This window comes from Hermetia illucens, chromosome 1 (assembly GCF_905115235.1).
Source record: "Hermetia illucens chromosome 1, iHerIll2.2.curated.20191125, whole genome shotgun sequence".
Lineage (NCBI taxonomy): Eukaryota > Metazoa > Arthropoda > Insecta > Diptera > Stratiomyidae > Hermetia > Hermetia illucens.
Window position 1 is genome coordinate 216,108,416 of NC_051849.1, and position 19,510 is coordinate 216,127,925.

The following is a 19,510-nucleotide window of genomic DNA, read 5'->3' on the forward strand; positions in this document are numbered from 1 at the left end:
GGAAAGGTCATGGATTTCCAATATTTCCGTACTAGTGGAAGCAACAAATCAGCAGTAACTGCACGAATAGCGATAAACAACTCTGCGCGGGCTTTACTCCCTTTGAGTGTATTGATGGAGGCGCAGTCTATACCTGCATGTTACGGGGTAACTGGCCATTTCATCCACAGGAACTTCACGAGATCTGATATGATTAAGAATTGTGTTGAAGCGTTTTTTCCACCTCTTTAGTTGTTCATTATCGGACCTTCGAGAGATTTGCGACCAGATGCTAGCTCTTTCGTGATGCAGTATACATCCCTGAAATCATTGCAATCTGCTGCATCTTCCGCTTCCCTGACCACCAAATTCTCTTTGGTCACAGCGAGAATTATGCTGAACACCTCGGAATTTCACTAGGTATTGGAGTTCGAAGGGGTCACGCCCGCTATCGCTCGCAGCGGTCAGTAGAGTCCGTTCATCAATCCATTTAGATGGTTCCCAAGTCAGTCAGATCTTATCGACGCCCTGTGTAGCACCCGAGAAAAGAGCATTGTTCATAGCAATCCAATGCTAATCGATATTCTCAGGCGAGTTACTCTGTTGAACTGCCGTTCTATCAGCAAGACAGCTCTCCCACTGTCGAGCGACACTAGGGTCATACAAGCGGTCGATGCTGAATTTAGGGGGTGGTAGCTTTCAACCTTGAGAGAAGTGGCGGGCACAATACGCAAGCGAACGTAAGCCACCATCAGATGGTGATCCTTTTCGAGGCCGATGTCAGCGCTTCTCTGCGTACATCCAGGAGACAACTCCTAGATCTGCTGCTGACCGCGAAGTGGTCAGTCTGGTCGCGAAGTGATCAGTCACATTGCTGGTACGGTGTCGGTCAGTTGAAATCCAACTGACCTTATGGCAGGCTCTGTGCTCGAACACTGCGTCACCAATGACGAGACGGTGGAAGTTTGAGAAATCCACTAACATCCCACCATTACCTTTGCGGTCGCGAAGATTGTGTTTCGGATAGCTAAGTGGTTAGAGCACAAGGCTGTCATACGGAAGGTTGTGGTTCGAATCTCACTGGTGGCAGTGGGATTTGTATCGTGATTTGACGTCGGATAGCAGTCGACTCAGCTGTGAATTAGTGCCTGAGTCAAATCAGGATAATAATCTCGGGCGAGCGCAATGCTGGTCACATTGCCTCTTACACTGTACCGTTACGGTCTTGAATGAAGCGCTCTAACACACTTCAAGGCCCTGATCCAATATGGATTGTTGCGCCAATGATTATTATATTATTATTATTAAGACTGTATTCCCCCATCGCATGCTCCAGCAAGGTGTTGTCAGCCACCTTGGCATTCAGATCACCCATCACGATCACAATGTCACCTTTAGGAACCCTCCTCTGAACTGAGTTAAAATCATAGCATTGTAGAATTGTTCCTTAACGTCGACCGGAATCTTACAGTTAGAAGTCTGCCAACAACCATGTCAAGAAAGCGCGTCTTACGGCAAAAGTCGAAAACAATCTGACACCGGATTCATGCCTGTTACGACTTGGCTTTCCAGAGTAAAAAAGCAAAATACCGCAAGAGGGAGAGGAGTACTCTCCAGAGTCGCAACATTTTATTTTGCTTAGGCCCAGAGTATCCAGTTTATATCACTGGAATTCCTGCTTAAATTTGAGAAAGCAAGGTTTTTGATTATCCTCGCTACGTTATCGAGGAGGGTGCGCACATTCAAGAAATCAATCATAGTCCGTTTTCGACAACCAAAGGTCGCTGCTGTGAGGTCAGTCTCTATCCGGGGAGTTGTTGACTTCGGCAGCAGCTCACAAATTGCTATCCCATTTATTCGCTTCTTACGACAAGCAGGGAAGACTTTGAGTGTATTCTTAAACTCAACACAAAGTGCATTAGACATGAATGACATGAAGGGCATCCATTCCCTCTATTACCAAAACAGAAAGCCCCTGTACCCTCAGACTTGGCCTCCTGCTATTGCCTTTACTTTTGGCATATTGGATAGCTCCGATGAATGAATTCCCGCTCAATGAATATTCTACTGGGAACTTCGTTAACTTTATAGGCGAAATAAGCAGAGCACCAAAGAATCTTTTCAACTCCCTGTTGACTTGTTTGGTTAGTTTGGCCATTCTGGGGTCGCCACCACATAAGTCGTTAGCTTGGAGGTCTTTTGGAACCACCAGGCTGGATCGGGTCTACCATTTCCGTTGGGATACCACATGTCAGTATGTTTAAGCTCTTGACTTGTGACCTGACCTGTGTTGAGTCGCCAAATCTCACAGGCGCATCCCTTCCTGCGAATAAAGGAAAGCTCGGCTGGGCATGCACATGCACGCACCAGGAGATGTGCGTGCATGGGCATGCCCAGCCAAGCTTTCCTTCCCCCGTACGCAAAAGGGGGATCTAATGTTGGAACTAAATAAATCTAACAAGAAAACAGTGGAAAGGTGCTAGGGGAATAAGCAGACGTGAAAACTCGAAAGCGACGAATAGTAATCAAGTGCGAAGACCTAAACGAGGTCACATCGCGAGAAGATACCTCTGCTGTCGAGTGCCGACTTAGGGAGCAAGTATCTTTTAAGATATGCTTGAGATGCCTCGATTTCCGTCAATCTGCAACAGCATGTCAAGTGACAAACACCAGGGGCTAAATCCTACTTGAAACATTCGCAGAGCTGGACATCGTACTAGCTAATGCTGGATGCGTGCCCACCTTCTGAGGCAGAGGGCGAGGCTCGATCGTCGATCTGACTTACCTCAGTACCTAGTTAGCGTGAGGGATGATCTGGCGGGTGAGTGAACACTATACCCACAGTGACCATTAGGCCATCTTTGCTGACATCAAGGCCGAGGGAGGAAGCAGTCAAAAGCGGAAAAACCGGGATAGCTGGGTGTTCCACTGGAGCTTTTGAGGAAGGGACATTCCTGGCAGCTGCAGAAGGAATTCACGATTCGAAGGGAACGGCGCTTGAAAAAGTGAGCCAGCTATGCCAACCAATAACTTAGGCATGCGACTCTACAATGCCCCGACACAAGTTCCATCACAGTAGGAAGCCAAACTACTGGTGAAACCACGAAATCTCGTTGTTGAGAGCATTGTGTCTGCGAGTAAGGAGGCTTTACCAAAGAACCAGAGGGAAGCCAGAACATCGGCAGTCGGAGAAGGAATACCGCGATCTTCGAAGTAGCCTTAAGAAAACTATACGGGAAAGCAAGTGAAATTGCAACAAGCAGTTGTGCCTTAAAGCAAATATGAACGAATTCGTGGGACGCTGCTTACAAGGTTGTAATGAGCAAGATTCGCAGAGGGGGGAGGCATCGGCCGCTGATAACTGCTGCGCGGTGGTAACGCTGCCATCAAAGGATGACTCCAAATAGTGAAATTGGATATGGCGGAAGATAAGATGGAGGTGGTCCTTATTACCAATCGCAGAAAAAACAACACTGTCAAAATCCAGGTTGGTAATCACGAGGTCAATTCAAAATCGATCAGATCAGATTAGATACCTGGGAGTAATGACAAATGCCAAATCGATCTTGAAGGGGCACCTGGAATATGCGCGCGAAAAGGGCAGCAAAGGCTAGCTCATCTCTGGCAACTATAATGCCAAATATTGGAGGCCCAAAATCTGGTCGCCGGTTGCTTATCGCAGGAGTGGTAAAATCCATCTTGTTTTACGTAGCCTCTGCCTGGGCGTGCGTTGTTCGGTATACCGGCCAATCACGCTGAGGGTATTCATATAGGACGCTATTCGGTGAGGCAGTGTATGTCATCGTGGGGATGATTCCCTTGGATTTTCTAGCGAATGAGGCACACTGTCTCTATCGGAGAAGGAGGATGAATCGGACCTTCCCAGTAGCTGTACAGAAGTTGGCACCAATGATGGAAAAATTCCGAAAATGACCGCTGGACCCATACACTGATCCCGTGTATTGAGCATGGAGAATTAAATTGCCACCTAACGCAGTTCCTTACGGGTCACGGTGGATTCAAGAAGTACTTCCATCGCTTCGGATTGAATGAGCCCCGAGGCGAATAAAAGAGGGAGATTAAACGACGCCCTTAACGCAGTTATCGAAACCCATAATTTCATGGATGAGACGTTGAGATCCGCAGCAAACCGGAGTGCAATAAATGGAACAGTAACTGCCATACAGGAGAAGTTGAAGGAATTGGAACGAGCCTGGAAAGTGCGACGGACGCGTGACTTAGTTGAACTGGTGTAAACTAGAACCATTGCATTCGCTGAGACGGGAACAAAATCAAAACGGAAAATCTCGAAACTTCCTTACCTGCTTCCTGCTGCCCAAAAACCTCGACCATTCTATGGCCAAATTCTCCGACATGATTGTTCCTCAAGATCATCTACTTTTAAATTTTTTTAATGACTAAACAAATACAATCAACCCGGAAATAACTGGCACCAAAAGTGAGCATTAATTAATCCCTCCGGCTATCTTATATCTACTGCAGATAATGCATTTGCATGACATTCAATGGTTAGGAAATTAACCTTTATCGTGTCGTATTTAGATGCATCCGATCAAGTTAAGTTTACCCACTCATAAGGGGTCATAGTCAATAATAGCTGATTTTCCGAAAAGATTGTACTCTGCTTCCAGAACTTAGATATTTGAAGGATTCGGGGAATTTGTTGATGAATTTGTTGCAAAACTAAAACATTTTTAAGTACGAACCCAAATATAAACATGTCTCAAGAGTGAAGTAAACATGACCCTATTTGGTCAATTGCAGCACGATTCTAAGTGTGCCTCTTATTAACAGCAAATCCACTCATAAAAACAATACATAAATAGCTAAAAGACTGACTATCTTAAGTACGTAGATACATTCCGCTAACTGACTAGTCAATAACAACAACAATGACAGCAGAAAAGGTAACAAATCAAACCAGTTTGAATTTTTTTTTACTTTAATTAATCATTCTGCATATCTGCATCTGTATCTGTATCTGTAGGTTGTCGTGCTGGGGGTCGGTCGTTGGGTCGTTTGTCGAGAAAATCTACACAATTACGTGCGTTGAATTCAATTTGAAATTATTGCGAAAGTTAATCGAAGATGTAGAGATTGTAATCGCCAATCGGGAAATTAGGGCAATGGGGAATGGATATATTAATAGAAAATTTAAGAGAAAGAAAATTACAGTGAAAAATCCGATATTGGCGGTAATGGGATAAAATTGCACTACGAAGTAATAATTTGATAGCTCCACTTGAATAATTCGATATCAAAGTGAGTTTTGCATAACAGAAGATAGATGCAATATTGAAACAAGTCGGAAAACCGGAAGCTGGACGCTTCAGGTACGAAAGGTTTTGTGTATTTCTTAGTACGTAGCACTTTCGGGTGATATTGACATTCATAGTCTTCAATTTTTAAAGAAGCAGCAAATTTGAGGTATTATAACTTTGTTAGTAATAGTGCGATTTTCACCAAACTTGGTAAGATCATGCTCTATATTATAGCCTATATCACTGCGAAATTTCATGGTACTAGGATGAACCTAAGGGGGGTTTCTAACCAATTAAAAAAAATTGTAGTAATATAATATTATTAACTTTATTTAAACAGATATCGGCATGGAAGGTATTTCGCAGCCCAGGCACCATATAGTGGCAGCCTCCTGATTTTTTTCAGATTTTTCGGTTTGGTAGTTTCTGAGAATGGTCCCCTTAAAGAAGTGATCACTTTCAACCCCCCGCGCTCCCCACCCTTCCAACGAATGTCAAAACTAAGATCGGCTTTGAAAAGTACTAATCGAGACCTTTAATTTGATACCCCACATGACTATATTTGATGAAAAAAAATGTACACTCCCCTTTTGCATGTATGGGGACCCCCCTTAAATTCGACGTAAAAGGATGTAATTCACTGTATGCGTCAGTGTTCACAGTTCCCACCTTTCTACCAAATTTGGTGTCAATCGCTATAACCGTCTCCGAGAAAAATGCGTGTGACGGACAGATAGACAGACAGACAGACAGACTGACAGATTTTGCTCGTATTCAAATTGGGAATCGTATCATCATCATAGATGATAGATGGGAAGCTTAGCTATAAAGCACATGTGCAGTATGTCTATGACAAAGCATTCACTGCGAGTGTCGCCCTGGCAAGAATGATGCCGAACGTAGGGGGGCCACGGCATGCTTCCAGGTTGCTTATAGCTAGGGTAGTGAGTTCGATCCTGCTCTATGCAGCTCCAGTTTGGGGAAAGGCATTGCAGGTTACAATTAACGGTAACAAACTGAGTTCAGTCTACAGAAGAACAGCCCTAAGTGTGTGCTCGGCATTTAGGACTGTCTCAGATGATGCAGCATTCGTCATTTCTGGAATGATGCCCATCGACATCTTGGCAGATGAGATGGCGAATATATACCATGCGAAGCCAATCTCTCCCTTATCTCAGACGAAGAACGCTGAGAGAGAGAGATCCATAAATAGATAGCCAGAGCAGTGGGAACGCTCGGGAAAGGGTCGGTGGACTCACAGGCTCATTCTTGCCATCAAGGAGTGGTTGGAGAGACGACACGGTGAGATTAATTATAATCTCACCCAGTTTCTCACGGGACATGGAGGATATCTCCAATACCTTCACAGGTTTAAATTGGAGACCTCACCCGACTGTCCAAATTGTGATAGAGTCCTAGAGGACCCAGAGCATGTATTCTTCCACTGTCCGAGATTTGTGGAAGAAGGGAGGAATCTAGAGGAAACTCTAGGAGAGGTGCTGGTACCAGAAAATCTGGTGCCGAAAATGTTAGCACATCAAGAGAATTGGGATGCGGTCAACTCCATAGTCGCATCTATTCAAGATAAATTGCGAAAAGCAGAAGAGAGGAGAAAAACGCGGTCACATGCGCCGCGTATAGAAGAAAGGTGGCAAAGCTAGAGTGAGCTGACTCCGCCCCGTGATGTAATACCTTATGGTGGTGTCGCGGGGCAGGGAGAGAGTCGGGGGTGGTTTTACTGGGTAAAAATCTGCTGGTGTGTCCACACCAGTGTCTTTTTGAAGATTTCCACCTCCTCAACAAAAAAAAAGACAGACAGACATGTGGATGTGGAGAAGAAGGGCATATTGCCAAAGAGTGCAATGCGAATCCTAAATGCCTGCTAGGCAGAGAAACACAGGAGGGTTACGTCGATCTTATCACAGGCAGTTACAGATGTCCGGCGTTTAAAAAGACGATGATGGGAGGTAATAGACCTCAGATCTCCAATGGCATGTGAGCGAGGAATATATGCACAGTGACTATCAGGCTATCATCTTCCAGATGGAGCGTACGACAGGAGCAAAGCGAATCAAGAACACTGCGATATCGGGTTGGACCTCCAAAAAACTTGATGAGGAAATGTTCGAGGAAATACTTCTGCAGGAAGCGATGCCGGTGGGAAATGCACGAGAAAAGGTGGCGCAGGTCTTTGAAAAGTTACAAAAAGCTTGTGACGCTTCCATGCCTCGCCGCACGGTACTTAAAAAAAAGAATGCCCAACTTCTGGTGGAATGCCGAAATCGAAGAACTTCGTAAAGTTTGCCTTAAAGCCAGAAGACACAGCCAACGTAGCAGAAACCGGTCGGAGTCTGAAGAGTTGCACAACCAATATAAGAAGGCGAGGAAAGCATTGCAAGCAGCCATCTCTAGAAGTAAAACTGAACACTTCAAGAGATTATGCGAGGAAGCGGACTTCGACCCATGGGGAGGTGCATACAAGGCAGTTATGGCAACAATCAAGGGAAAGCGCTCGCCGCCGATCACCAACTCTGATTTGCTGCGAGAAATCATCAGCACTCTCTTTCTATACGTTTCAAGTGAGTCGAACCTACCCACTGTCCAGGTAGATCCCGGTGAAATTCCCGAGGTAACCACGAAAGAAGTCCTGGAAGCCGCGAAGAAGATTGCCGAAAATAAAGCCCCAGGTTTAGACGGCATTCCGAATAAAGCACTGACAGTGGCCGTCAAGACAGTTCCAATGTGGTTCTCGGAAACATTTACCACGTGCCTCAAAGATGGGATTTTCCCGGAAGAGTGGCGGAAACAGAAGCTTGTGCTAATCCCGAAGCCAAATAAACCTTTGAGTGATCCTTCGTCTTATAGACCTATATGCCTGCTAAACGACATCGGCAAGCTTTTCGAACGGGTCATGTTCCAATCACAGAAAGGGAGGGTGGTCTGTCAGACAGGCAGTTCGGATTCCGAAAGGCAAGATCTACTGTCAATGCCATCAGCACGGTGACGAAAATTGCGGAAAAAGCAATGGAGGCTAATAAATCTTGCGCGGTAGTTACTCTCGATGTGAAGAATGCCTTTAATACGGCAAAATGGAACAAAATAATTGCGGCTTCAACGAAATTGGGCGCTCCTAAATATCTGGTGCATATAGTTATGGAATTTCTCCGGGAGAGGATATTGTGTTACGATTCGGACGATGGACCTAAGACGTATACAACAACCTGCGGGGTTCCACAAGGATCAGTCCTCGGTCCTCTCCTGTGGATAATAATGTATGATGGAATTCCAAAGTTGCAACTATTCAAAGGAGTGACAATTATTGGCTTCGCAGACGATGTCGGAGTACCTATCGTCGCACAAGACATTGATGAGATCGAGGTACTCACAAACGAGGCAATTTTTGAAATCAGGTCTTGGCTAGAGGAAGCTGGTCTGACACTTGCGGAGCATAAAACCGAGGTAGTTTTGATTATAAAGCGAAGGAAGCAGACGTCGATAAAGATCAGGATTGGGGACCACATAATACGGTCTCAGCCAACGCTTAAATACTTAGGAGTTATGGTTGACCAAAGACTGAAATTCAAGTCTCATCTTGAAAATTTAGCAACCAAGGCTTCCGGAATGGCTACATTGTTGGCAAGAATGTTGCCAAATATAGGTGGTCCTAAGCAAAGCCGTCGGCTCCTGATCTCGCGAGTTGTTAGCTCCATCTTGCTTTATGCAGCTCCAGTCTGGGCATCGTCTTTGAAGGTTGAAGCAAACAGAAGAAAAATCGCAGCCCCATACCGATTGAGTGCTTACCGTACAACTTCAGATGAAGCAGCTTGTGTGATAGCCGGCATGATCCCCATCGACATCTTGGCGAATGAGGGTCGACGCCTGTATAACCCATCATATGCAATCGGTGAGTCTTATACTAATCGTCGGCAATTGGCACGAAGTGATTCTATTTTCGAATGGCAGAAAAGGTGGGATGATTCACCTAAAGGACGCTGGACACACAGGATTATTCCAGACGTCTCTAAATGGATCAAGCGAAGACACGGTGAGGTTAGTTACCACCTAACTCAATTCTTAAGCGGACACGGAGAGTACCGTGCATACCTTTATCGCTTCGGGCGTGATGACTCCCCGTATTGCCCAACATGCGTGATGGTTCCGGAAGATGCGGAGCATACTGTTTTTAACTGCCCGCGGTTCGCTGCACACAGAGTGGAGGCGGAAATTGACGCCGAGGCACGGTTGACACCCGAGAATATCGTGGACTACATGCTAGCCTCTGAAACATCTTGGAGGGCGGTGGAAAAATTAATGAAGGCGATCCACAATCTACTGAGGAGGGAGGAGCTTCGGAGGAAAGTGACAAATAACGACAGAAGCCGCAGTTCATAACTGATCCTACCCCGCGATGTAATACCGAAATGGCAGTCCCGCGGAGTAAGCGAAAGAGAAGGAGGTGGTTTTAGTGAGTAAAAGTCTCACATAACCGTATGGCAACCTTTCCACCTTCCAACGAAAAAAAAAAAAAAAATAAAAAAAAAAGACGGACAGACAGACAGTAAACCGATTTTAATAAGGTTTTGTGTTCACACAAAATGGTACCTGCGCTATCTGAAGGAAGGCCTGAAACCAGAAGAGACCCTTAAGAAGACTCAGGACAGACCTAAGCCATCTCTACCGGAGCCGAGAAAGCGGGGAGCAGCAGAGATCAGCCCGCATGAAGGGAATGCTCCCAAAAAACCCAGACCTGAACCCACGGGAGGAGAAAACCCGGGCAGGTCAGGAGTGAAGGCAGGACCCAGGAAACCCGGCATTAGCTATGCTAGTGCGGTCAAGGGCATTCGACTGGCCATACTGCCAAAAAGGTTTCCCGAGCAAATACTCACTCGGGAGGAACAGGAAATCATTGAAGAACTTGTCGTCAAGCAGATGATTAAGGGTTGGACGTCGAAACTGGTGTTCACCGGGATACGCTTTCGACCAGGCCTTATACTGGTGGACTGCGCGACGGAAGGTACAGTAGAATGGGTTAGAACCATAATTCCATAATGCCAGGCTGGGAAGGGGTGGAACTGTCAACATGTGCTGGAGATGATATACCAGGAGCCCACATGGTGACAGTTTTTCTGCCAAAGGCCGCGGCAATAGTAACAGAAGACCTTATGAGACTCCTAATTGCTCAGAACGAAGATCTCCATACTCGACTATGGAGAGTCTTCAGAAGCAAGGTGGAGGGAAAGGGTAAACTCCTCACGATCGGGGTAGATGACCGATCCCTAGAGGCAATTAAACGTCGGAGTTGTCATATCAACTACCGATTTGGCAACATACCCATGCATGTGCACAAGGAAAAGCCAAGGAAAGAGACCTCGGAGGAGGCATCGGGTGGAAAACTTACCGAGGTCCCTGAAGAAGTCGCGGAAGCCATAGAGGTGGAAAGAACGGGATCAACCAGGGAAATAGACCTGCTGCCCAGTGAAGAGCAGAAGCTGGACGACCTAGACCTAGGACTGCTAGGGCTCGGGGTGGACAGCGACGCGCAGGAAAGCGCCATGTCGGAGGAGGAGGGTGACACTCCGACAGTGGAGAAGAGCTCCAAACAATAACGGAGCAAATGGCCAGCACTAGGATAGCCCAGATAAACCTCCACCATGCGAGAGCTGCATCTGCAATGATTGCAAGGGCAAATTCCAAAGAGAACATTGGAATAGTGCTGGCTCAGGAGCCCTGGGTGTACCGGGGGCAGATTCGCGGTCTGCAAGGAGGAGACATGCAGGTAATTTGGGACTCCTCTTGTGAAAAACCAAGAGCTTGCATAATTCTCAAACGTAATTTAAAATACATATGTCTTTCAGAGTTCTTAACCGGGGACCTTGTAGCTATCAAAGTCTCATTGGAAGCCGGGAGGAGCACTCGAGAGGTAGTTGTAGCATCGGGATACTTCCCAGGAGACGAGAGCCGGGCTTCACCGGAACAAGTCGCAAAGCTGACGGAGTATTGCGAGGAGAGGGCGTTACCACTTCTTCTCGGCTGCGATGCCAACGCCCACCACGAAGTGTGGGGAAGCAGTGACACTAATCGTAGAGGTGAGTACCTTCTCGAATTTATTCTTAGTAATAAGTTAGAAATATACAACGTAGGGAACACTCCAACATTTGTGACCAGCACCAGACAAGAGGTACTAGATATAACTCTAGGAAATACCCTAATGAACGGGATGGTCAGGAATTGGAGGGTGTCGGATGAACCCTCAATGTCTGATCATAGGATAATCATATTCGACATTGAGGGTAACTCCGAAACAAAAAGAATAATAAGGAATCCCAAGAGAACGGATTGGGAACCCTACACAATGCACCTGAGCAACAACATTGCCCACCTTCAAGGGGGCGGTGACATCAGGAGCGAATTAGAATTAGAAACGGTGGTGGAAGACCTCAACACAATCGTCATTGACGCATATGAGGCCAGCTGTTCGGCCAAGACAGTCAAGTCATCAAGGGATGTACCATGGTGGAACAGGAACTTAGCCAGAATGAGAACGGAGGTACGAAAACTCTTTAACCGGGCAAAACGAACCGGGGACTGGCGGAGGTATAAAAATGCACTGACTGCGTATAGCAACGCGATCAGGGAAGCGAAACGGAACAGCTTTAGGGAATTCTGTGAAGGGATTGAACAGATCACAGAAGCAACCAGGCTGTACAAGGCTGTAGCCAAAGACGGGGGAATATCCTCTGTCTGCTTGAAAAAGGAAGATGGGACATTCACCGAGAATGAGGAGGACAGGGTACACCTGCTTCTCAGAACTCATTTCCCGGGGTCCTACCCCTCGGCGGCAGGCGACAATAATCTGCCTGACACCCCAACAACGAATAAAAGGGGAAGGAAAGAGAGCTGGAAACCAGCAAAAGAGGTATGCTCAGAAGCTAGGCTAAGATGGGCAGTGGGAGCCTTTCAACCAATGAAATCTCCCGGAGCAGATGGCATTTTCCCAGCACTTATCCAGAGAGGCTTAGGAATTATCTTAGAGTCTCTTCTGAGGCTGGTAAGGGGGAGCATAGCACTGGGTTACATACCAAGGGCATGGAGGCGGGCAAAAGTGGTCTTTATTCCGAAAGCGGGTAAAAAGGATCCTTTTCACCCTAAATCTTTCAGACCAATTTGCCTAACATCGTTCGTACTCAAAACGGTGGAGAAGGTCATAGACAACTATATTAGAACTAACGTTCTAAAGTGTAATCCCCTACATCACTGCCAACACGCTTACCGGGCAGGACGGTCAACTGAAACTGCTCTGTATCAGCTGACAGAGGTACTACGGGACGCCATAGAAACAAAAGAAATTGCACTGTGCGCGTTTTTGGATATCGAAGGAGCATTCGACAACACATCGCACACAGAGATACAGGATGCCCTGAGCCGCAAAGGAGTGGGAAACACCCTGGCACTCTGGATGGGCAAAATGCTAGAAAGCAGACAAATAGAGGTACAAACAGGTACGAATTCTATTATCATGAACACCACTCAAGGCTGTCCACAGGGCGGAGTACTATTGCCGCTGATGTGGAGTATGGTAGTGGATGAACTCCTGGACGTGTTAACTAATACTGGAATACAAGTCCAGGGCTACGCGGACGACATTGTTCTAATCTGTAGGGGCAAATATGAAGATACCCTATGTGATAGAATCCAAACTGGATTAAGGGTTACTAGTGCCTGGTGCAGGAAGGTGGGACTGCGGATCAACCCAACCAAACCCACCATAGCACCATTCACTAGGAGGCGTAAGCTGGATCACCTGAAAGCCATAACATTACATGATATGCAGGTGAAACGAGAAACAGAGGTCAAATATTTGGGAATCACGCTAGACCAAAAATTACTCTGGAAGACACATGTCGGATACACTTGTCGGAAAGCCACGAGGGCTCTGATGACTTGCAGATCCATAGCAGGAAAAAAATGGGGTTGCAGCCCGAAGATACTACTTTGGATATATACTGCAATAGTAAGACCAATGATTACCTATGGAGCGGTAATCTGGGCAGAAAGAACCCAACTCAGCACACAAGCCAGGGAATTACATAAGCTCCAAAGGCTGGCTTGCGTGTGTATCAGTGGGGCAATGAGACATGCCCAACGGCATCCCTGGAGGTCCTTCTGGGATTAACCTCTCTCCATCTGCACATACAGATGCAGGCAAGGAGATCAATATTCAGGATGGCCGGTAGTATGAGTGAGGCGGGGAGCTGCCTAAATCGAAGGAAGATTGATATCCTTTCTAGGTGGTATCCCGAATTACTGATACCGAGGGACAACATGACAACGAGGTTTCACTTCGATAAGAAGTTTGAAACACGTTGGAGTAACAAGGCAAACTGGGAGAGCGTGGCTGCCACATACGGCTTAAACCAGCAACTGATTACTTGGTACACTGACGGATCCCTCACAGCAGAGGGAGCGGGTGCCGGTGTCATTGGTCCAATGGGCAGGTACACTAGCATATTCCAGGCGGAAATTTACGCCATAGACAAATGTGCCCCCTTTAATCGGCAAAGGAACTACAAGGGGCAGAACATAGCTATTCTCACCGATAGCCAAGCAGCGATCAAGGCACTTAGGTCCAACCAGGTCAACTCTAAACTGGTATGGGAATGCCTTGAGAGACTGAATACACTCGGCTCGTCCAACAAGGTCTGGATACTTTGGGTTCCAGGCCATGCTGGGCTGGAAGGCAATGAGGCAGCGGATGAACTAGCCAAGAAGGGTGCAGTGATGCCTTTACACGGGCCAGAACCCTTTCATGGCTATGAATCTAAGAAACGAAGAGAAACGGTTGAGGGAACTATATTGGGCGGGCCTACCAGGGATGGAGCAGTCCAGGGTGCTTATTGGGGGATACGAACCCATGCGCACAAAGGATTGCTTAAACCTCACCAAAAAGAACCTTCGAATCATAGTGGGAATTCTCACTGGTCATTGTCGGCTGAACTACCACCTAGGGAAGCTAGGGATATCTACGGACACTGCCTGCAGGTTCTGTGAGGAGGAGGACGAAACCTCTATACACGTCCTGGGACAGTGTCCGGCACTTGTGCAAAGTAGGTCGATACATCTGGGAGAACACTTAATACCAGATGCAAAGCTGAAACTTCTGGAAGTGGGGAACATACTAAAGTTCCTAACGGTTACTGGCCTGCTTGAGATACTATGATCAACAGGTACACTATAACCAGTAAAAGGGGCACAATAGTTCTTCAAGGACGCGGTGCGACTTTCCCTTAACACAATAATAATAATAATAATACACAAAACCTGAAAAGGTATCTTATCTACTTACAAAGTATTTGTTCTCATTGAATCTCGCTTGAAGTGCTCTCATAACAGCGTCCTCCGTGAGAGGTCCTGGCAGGTGAATAAGGTCATCAATTTCTGATGGTTTTCGTTGCTTTCCATTTTCAGTCTTTTTCGATGTTGCACTTATAATATTAACTGATCCAGCAGTGTGTGATATAACTGTATGCTTATGAGGTATATCTAGAATTCCTGGTGAGCATTGTGAGATTGTTTCTGTACAAGTAGGAACATCTGCAAAGAAAAACCAAGAATTTGTCACAGTCTAGATTGTAATATTTAGTCTAAGGTCACATAATTTTCACAATCTTCACTAAGAATAAGGATTTCATTTAAGCACAGGGAAAGATAGATGTAGATAGTAGATAAAGGCATTTTTATGTAAGAATTGACAACGAATTCAACGGCTTTCCGGGGTAGGAATGAGTCAGCAAAGGACCTCAACCTTTGGAAACTACTGTACATCTTCATCACTTTTCACTGAAACCTCGATTATCAAAAAGATACTTAAAAACAATGATTAAAACCAGTAACCGTACCGAAATAATCGAGTCCTATGCGATATTTTAACGCTAGCGGAGTATCTGTCCACGACGAGAGCCATACCATTTTTAAAAACTCGTACTTAACTGGTACGAATCGAAGGCTACCTCTATGTTACCATTATTGGTTGATTAATTTTATATATTGCAAAATACTTAACGCTAACACTAAATTCGCATTCATCACATTCAGAGTGGTGTTGACATTTTCCATTGGATTCGCTAATTAACATCGCTTTGGCAGCGACCACTACCAAAACGAACTTTTCAACCGTTCGATTTTTAGATAATAACCAATTTGTGAATTTTTAATTTTGCAGGTGAAAAAAAGCCTACAGTTGAAATTATGTATCTTTCGGTGTATCTTTCATAGAGATGGTGCCGATAAAATGAAAAAGATATGGAAGCGTACTAAATTTCCATTTGAATCGTTGGCCTATTTTTATGATATCGCTAAGTATGTATTCAATAGATGGATATATCTGAAGAAATTATGGTAATTAGCTTCAAATGTGACTAATCATGGCTTCTACCGAAGGATGTAAAAATAACTATGCAAAATTTATATCTGTAATTATAGCCAAAAATGGACAGGTCTCGTTGGGGCGGGGACCGAAAAGACACCTACATGCATATAAAGATTTATATCTTTTCAACTGGGCCAAGAAATTCCCATAAACCTAATTGACACTTTGTTCGGGCTTTTCTTTTATCTTTGTTGGTTTCTTAGTCAACGGAGCTGAAATATCGAATGAGGTAGTTTGTTTATAGTTAACCAATGAGTCAAGTTGGATTCCACTTGTACTTTTTTGCATTGACAGAATAACTTTGGGTGCTTGAATGGAATTTATTACTGAAAAACTTACTAACACAGTAGGGGCGGTCGGATCAATAGCTGCAAGACATTTATATACCTCATACAAGAACCGTGGGTTGTTGGTGGGGCAGTCAGGGGCCTAAACTTCCAACATGTTGACCTATTGTATGCCAATGGAAGCGATCAACCCCGCACCGGCATGGTAGTCTCCAAAGACTTCCAGGCTAACCTGGTTAACGACCTATGTGATGGCAACATCACATCGGTTAAGCTAACCATAAAAAGTCAACAGGGAGATAAAGAGATACTATGGTGACCTGCATATTTCCCCTACGGCGCAGAAGACGTTCCCAGTGGAACATTCATCAGAGCTATCCAATATGCCAAAAGTCGAGGCATGGGGGTAATAGCAGGATGTGATGTCAACGCTCACCACATATGCTGGGGAAGTTCGAACATCAATGCAAGAGGATCGAGGCTACTGGAGTATCTAGTGGGAACCGATTTGCAGATCCTAAATGTGGGTAATAAACCCACTTTCTTCAACGTGGTCACGCGAGAGGTCATCGACATCACGGTGGCATCTCCTGACATCGCGGCTCTGATCGGAGAGTGGAGAGTATCAAACGATATCACACTCTCGGATCACAGACGCATTGATTTCGTTATGGGCATGGATCCACCTTCACCGACTCCATTTCGGAATCCGAGGAAGACAGATTGGGTGACGTATCAAATAAAATTGAGCACCCGAGTCACGATCCCTGGGAAGCGCATCAAATCCATTGCTGGAATTGAGAAGACAACCCAGATGATCACAACTAGCATGAGAGAAGCATTCGAAGAAAGCTGTCCACTCAAGATGCCAAAGAAGGGTAAAACACCATGGTGGAACTAGGATTTGGCAAAACAGAGGAGAACGACAAGGATGCTCCTTAATCGTGCTCTGAAGGGCGAATCAAGCACTAGCTGGAATCGCTATAAAGAGGCATAGAAAGCTCTAAAGAAGAGCATAAGATCGGCTAAACGATCATCTTGGATACGCTTTTGTGAAGAGACTAACTCTTTTGAGGGAACCTCAAAGCTGAAGCGGATTCTGGTCAAAGAACGTAACCAGAAACTGGGTTATTTATGTTTACAGAAAAGGAAGTACCCAGAAAGCGATGAAGAAACGGCAGCATCCAAAATCTACTCTCGGGGCCAACAGGTCCATACAGCCCTCAACCGAGAGACTGGAATCTGGCATGCAAAATAGTATCACTGGAGCGAGTGAAATGGGCATTTAACTCGTTCCATAGATACAAGTCTGCAGGTCCGGATGGCATCATCCCTACGCTAGTAATAGAAGGAATGGATGCCCTGGGTCTACACATTCGGAATATATATCGTGCATGCCTAGCACACGCTTATATTCCAATTAAATGGCGGGAGGTGAAGGTGTTGTTCATTCCCAAACCAGGAAAACCCACCTACACAGACGCAAAAAGCTTTCGACCGATCAGCCTAACGTCCTTTCTGCTAAAAGGACTAGAAAGACTAGTAGATCGGTTCATAAGGAGTACACACATTCCTAAGTGGCCACTTCACCATAGGCAACACGCCTACCAGAAAGACAAATCCACGGAGACAGCACTCCATGAACTTACGGCAAAAATTGAAAAGGCGATGTCCGAAAAAGAATACGCCTTAGGCGCATTCATGGACATCGAAGGTGCCTTCAATTATGCCTCATTCGCGACACTTTGTGATGCGGCAGGACAGTATGGAATCGAACCGCTGCTAATCAGTCGGATCCTTCACATGCTAGAGTGGAGAAAAATCCACATATCGGTCGGCCAAAAGTCTATTGAAGCTGGATGTCTCAGGGGCTGCCCACAGGGAGGGGTTCTCTCTCCACTGTTATGGCTCTTGGTGATGGATACCCTGCTGTGGCTGGTGGAGGACAAAAAAGTCTTCGCGCAAGCATTTGTGGACGACCTAGCCGTAATAATTACCGGCAAGTTTGCGGACACAGTACGTGACCGCTTGAATGCAACTCTGCATGTAATCCACAGCTGGTGCCTCCCCAATGGACTCACGGTGAACCCTAGGAAGACTGGACTAGTTATGTTCGCTAGGAACGTGAGGTGGGGCAGCTATACGCTACCCACCTTAGCAGGGGCGGAAATCCAGCTGGCACAAACAGTCAACTACTTAGGAGTACATTTCGACTGCAAGTTAACGTGGAAGCATGATATCCAGGAACAATATCAGAAATCCTGCAGACTGCTCTGGTGCTGTAGGAATGCGATAGGTAATACTTGGGGACTTTCACCTAAACGGATATACTGGATGTATGCATCCATAATAAAACCCATTTTGATGTATGCATGCATCGTCTGGTGGCCAAGACTGAACTTTGCTAACAGCAGGAAGCTGCCAACGCAGATTCAGAGACTTGGTTGCCTAAGTATTACTGGAGCAATGAGTACTACGCCGACTGCGGCACTTGAAGCTATCCTAAATTTACCCCCCATTCACTTGGAGGTGAAACGGAAAGCGGCCAACGACACATATAGGCTCGATACCATTGGGGCGTGGAAAGGCGGCCAATCAAACGGGCATGCGTCTATCTGGAAATTCCTTGAAAAACATCCGGTAGCCCTGATGCCGACCGATCATATGGTTTCCAGATTCGTCTTTGGAAAGACATACACTGTCGTAATCACCGAAAGAGAAGAATGGTCGACAAGTGGCCATGAGTCTTTTCAGATTACAGACCTAATAATCTTCACCGACGGGTCAGTCATGGAGGATGGATCGGGCGGAGGGGTGTTCTCGGAAAATCCGATTATAGAACTGGCCTGACCTTTCGGAAAAATGACGACCATATTCTAGGCGGCGATATATGCCATTTCATTGGCAGCAGAACAATGTCTGCGTCAAAAATGGAGGAGTCGCACCATTCGAATCTGTTCCGACAGTCGGGCGGCATTATCAGCACTAAATGCCAACAACATATCAAGCCAGTTGGTGTGGAGTTGTCATGAGGTGCTGCCGATTGAACGAAACATTCCTGATGTGGGTCCCGGGGCACTCTAACATTGCCGGTAATGAGGAGGCTGACAGACTGGCTCAACGAGGGTCTGGATCCACAATGGTGGAGCCAGAACCAGCTCTTGGAATCCGACCATCTACTGTCAAGTCTACTCTGAAGGGTGAAATTGCAAAGATTCACGCAACCGAGTGGAGAAATTTGGACTCTTGCCGGCAAGCGAAAATCCTTGTGAAGGGAGCCTAGGGCCACTAGAGCGGCATTTTTGTTCTCCCTTAAGAAGTGGGACATGAAAACCCTAGTAGGGCTTTTGACGGGACACTGCCCCTTAAACTACCATGTGGAAAAGATTGGGATAGTGGTTTCGGCTGTGTGCAGCCAATGTGAGGAGGAGGAGGAGACGGCCCTGCACTTTTTATGCAGCTGCCCGGCATCATCAGATCTCAGACGAAGACACCTTGGCAAGGTTTTCTTGAATGAAGAATCTGCACACTCTCTG

At 46.0% G+C, this 19,510-nt stretch overlaps 1 protein-coding gene across 2 annotated transcripts in view; it reads right to left on the reverse strand.

The window, feature by feature from the left end:
• Positions 1 to 19,510, reverse strand: part of LOC119646264 (unconventional myosin-IXb) — a 208,577-nt gene that overhangs the window by 23,636 nt on the left and 165,431 nt on the right. For both annotated transcript variants that reach the window (XM_038046667.1, XM_038046668.1), the window contains one exon: positions 14,605 to 14,852. In XM_038046667.1, the coding sequence (XP_037902595.1) occupies positions 14,605 to 14,852 (248 nt within the window). The remainder of the gene's footprint in view (positions 1 to 14,604; positions 14,853 to 19,510) is intronic.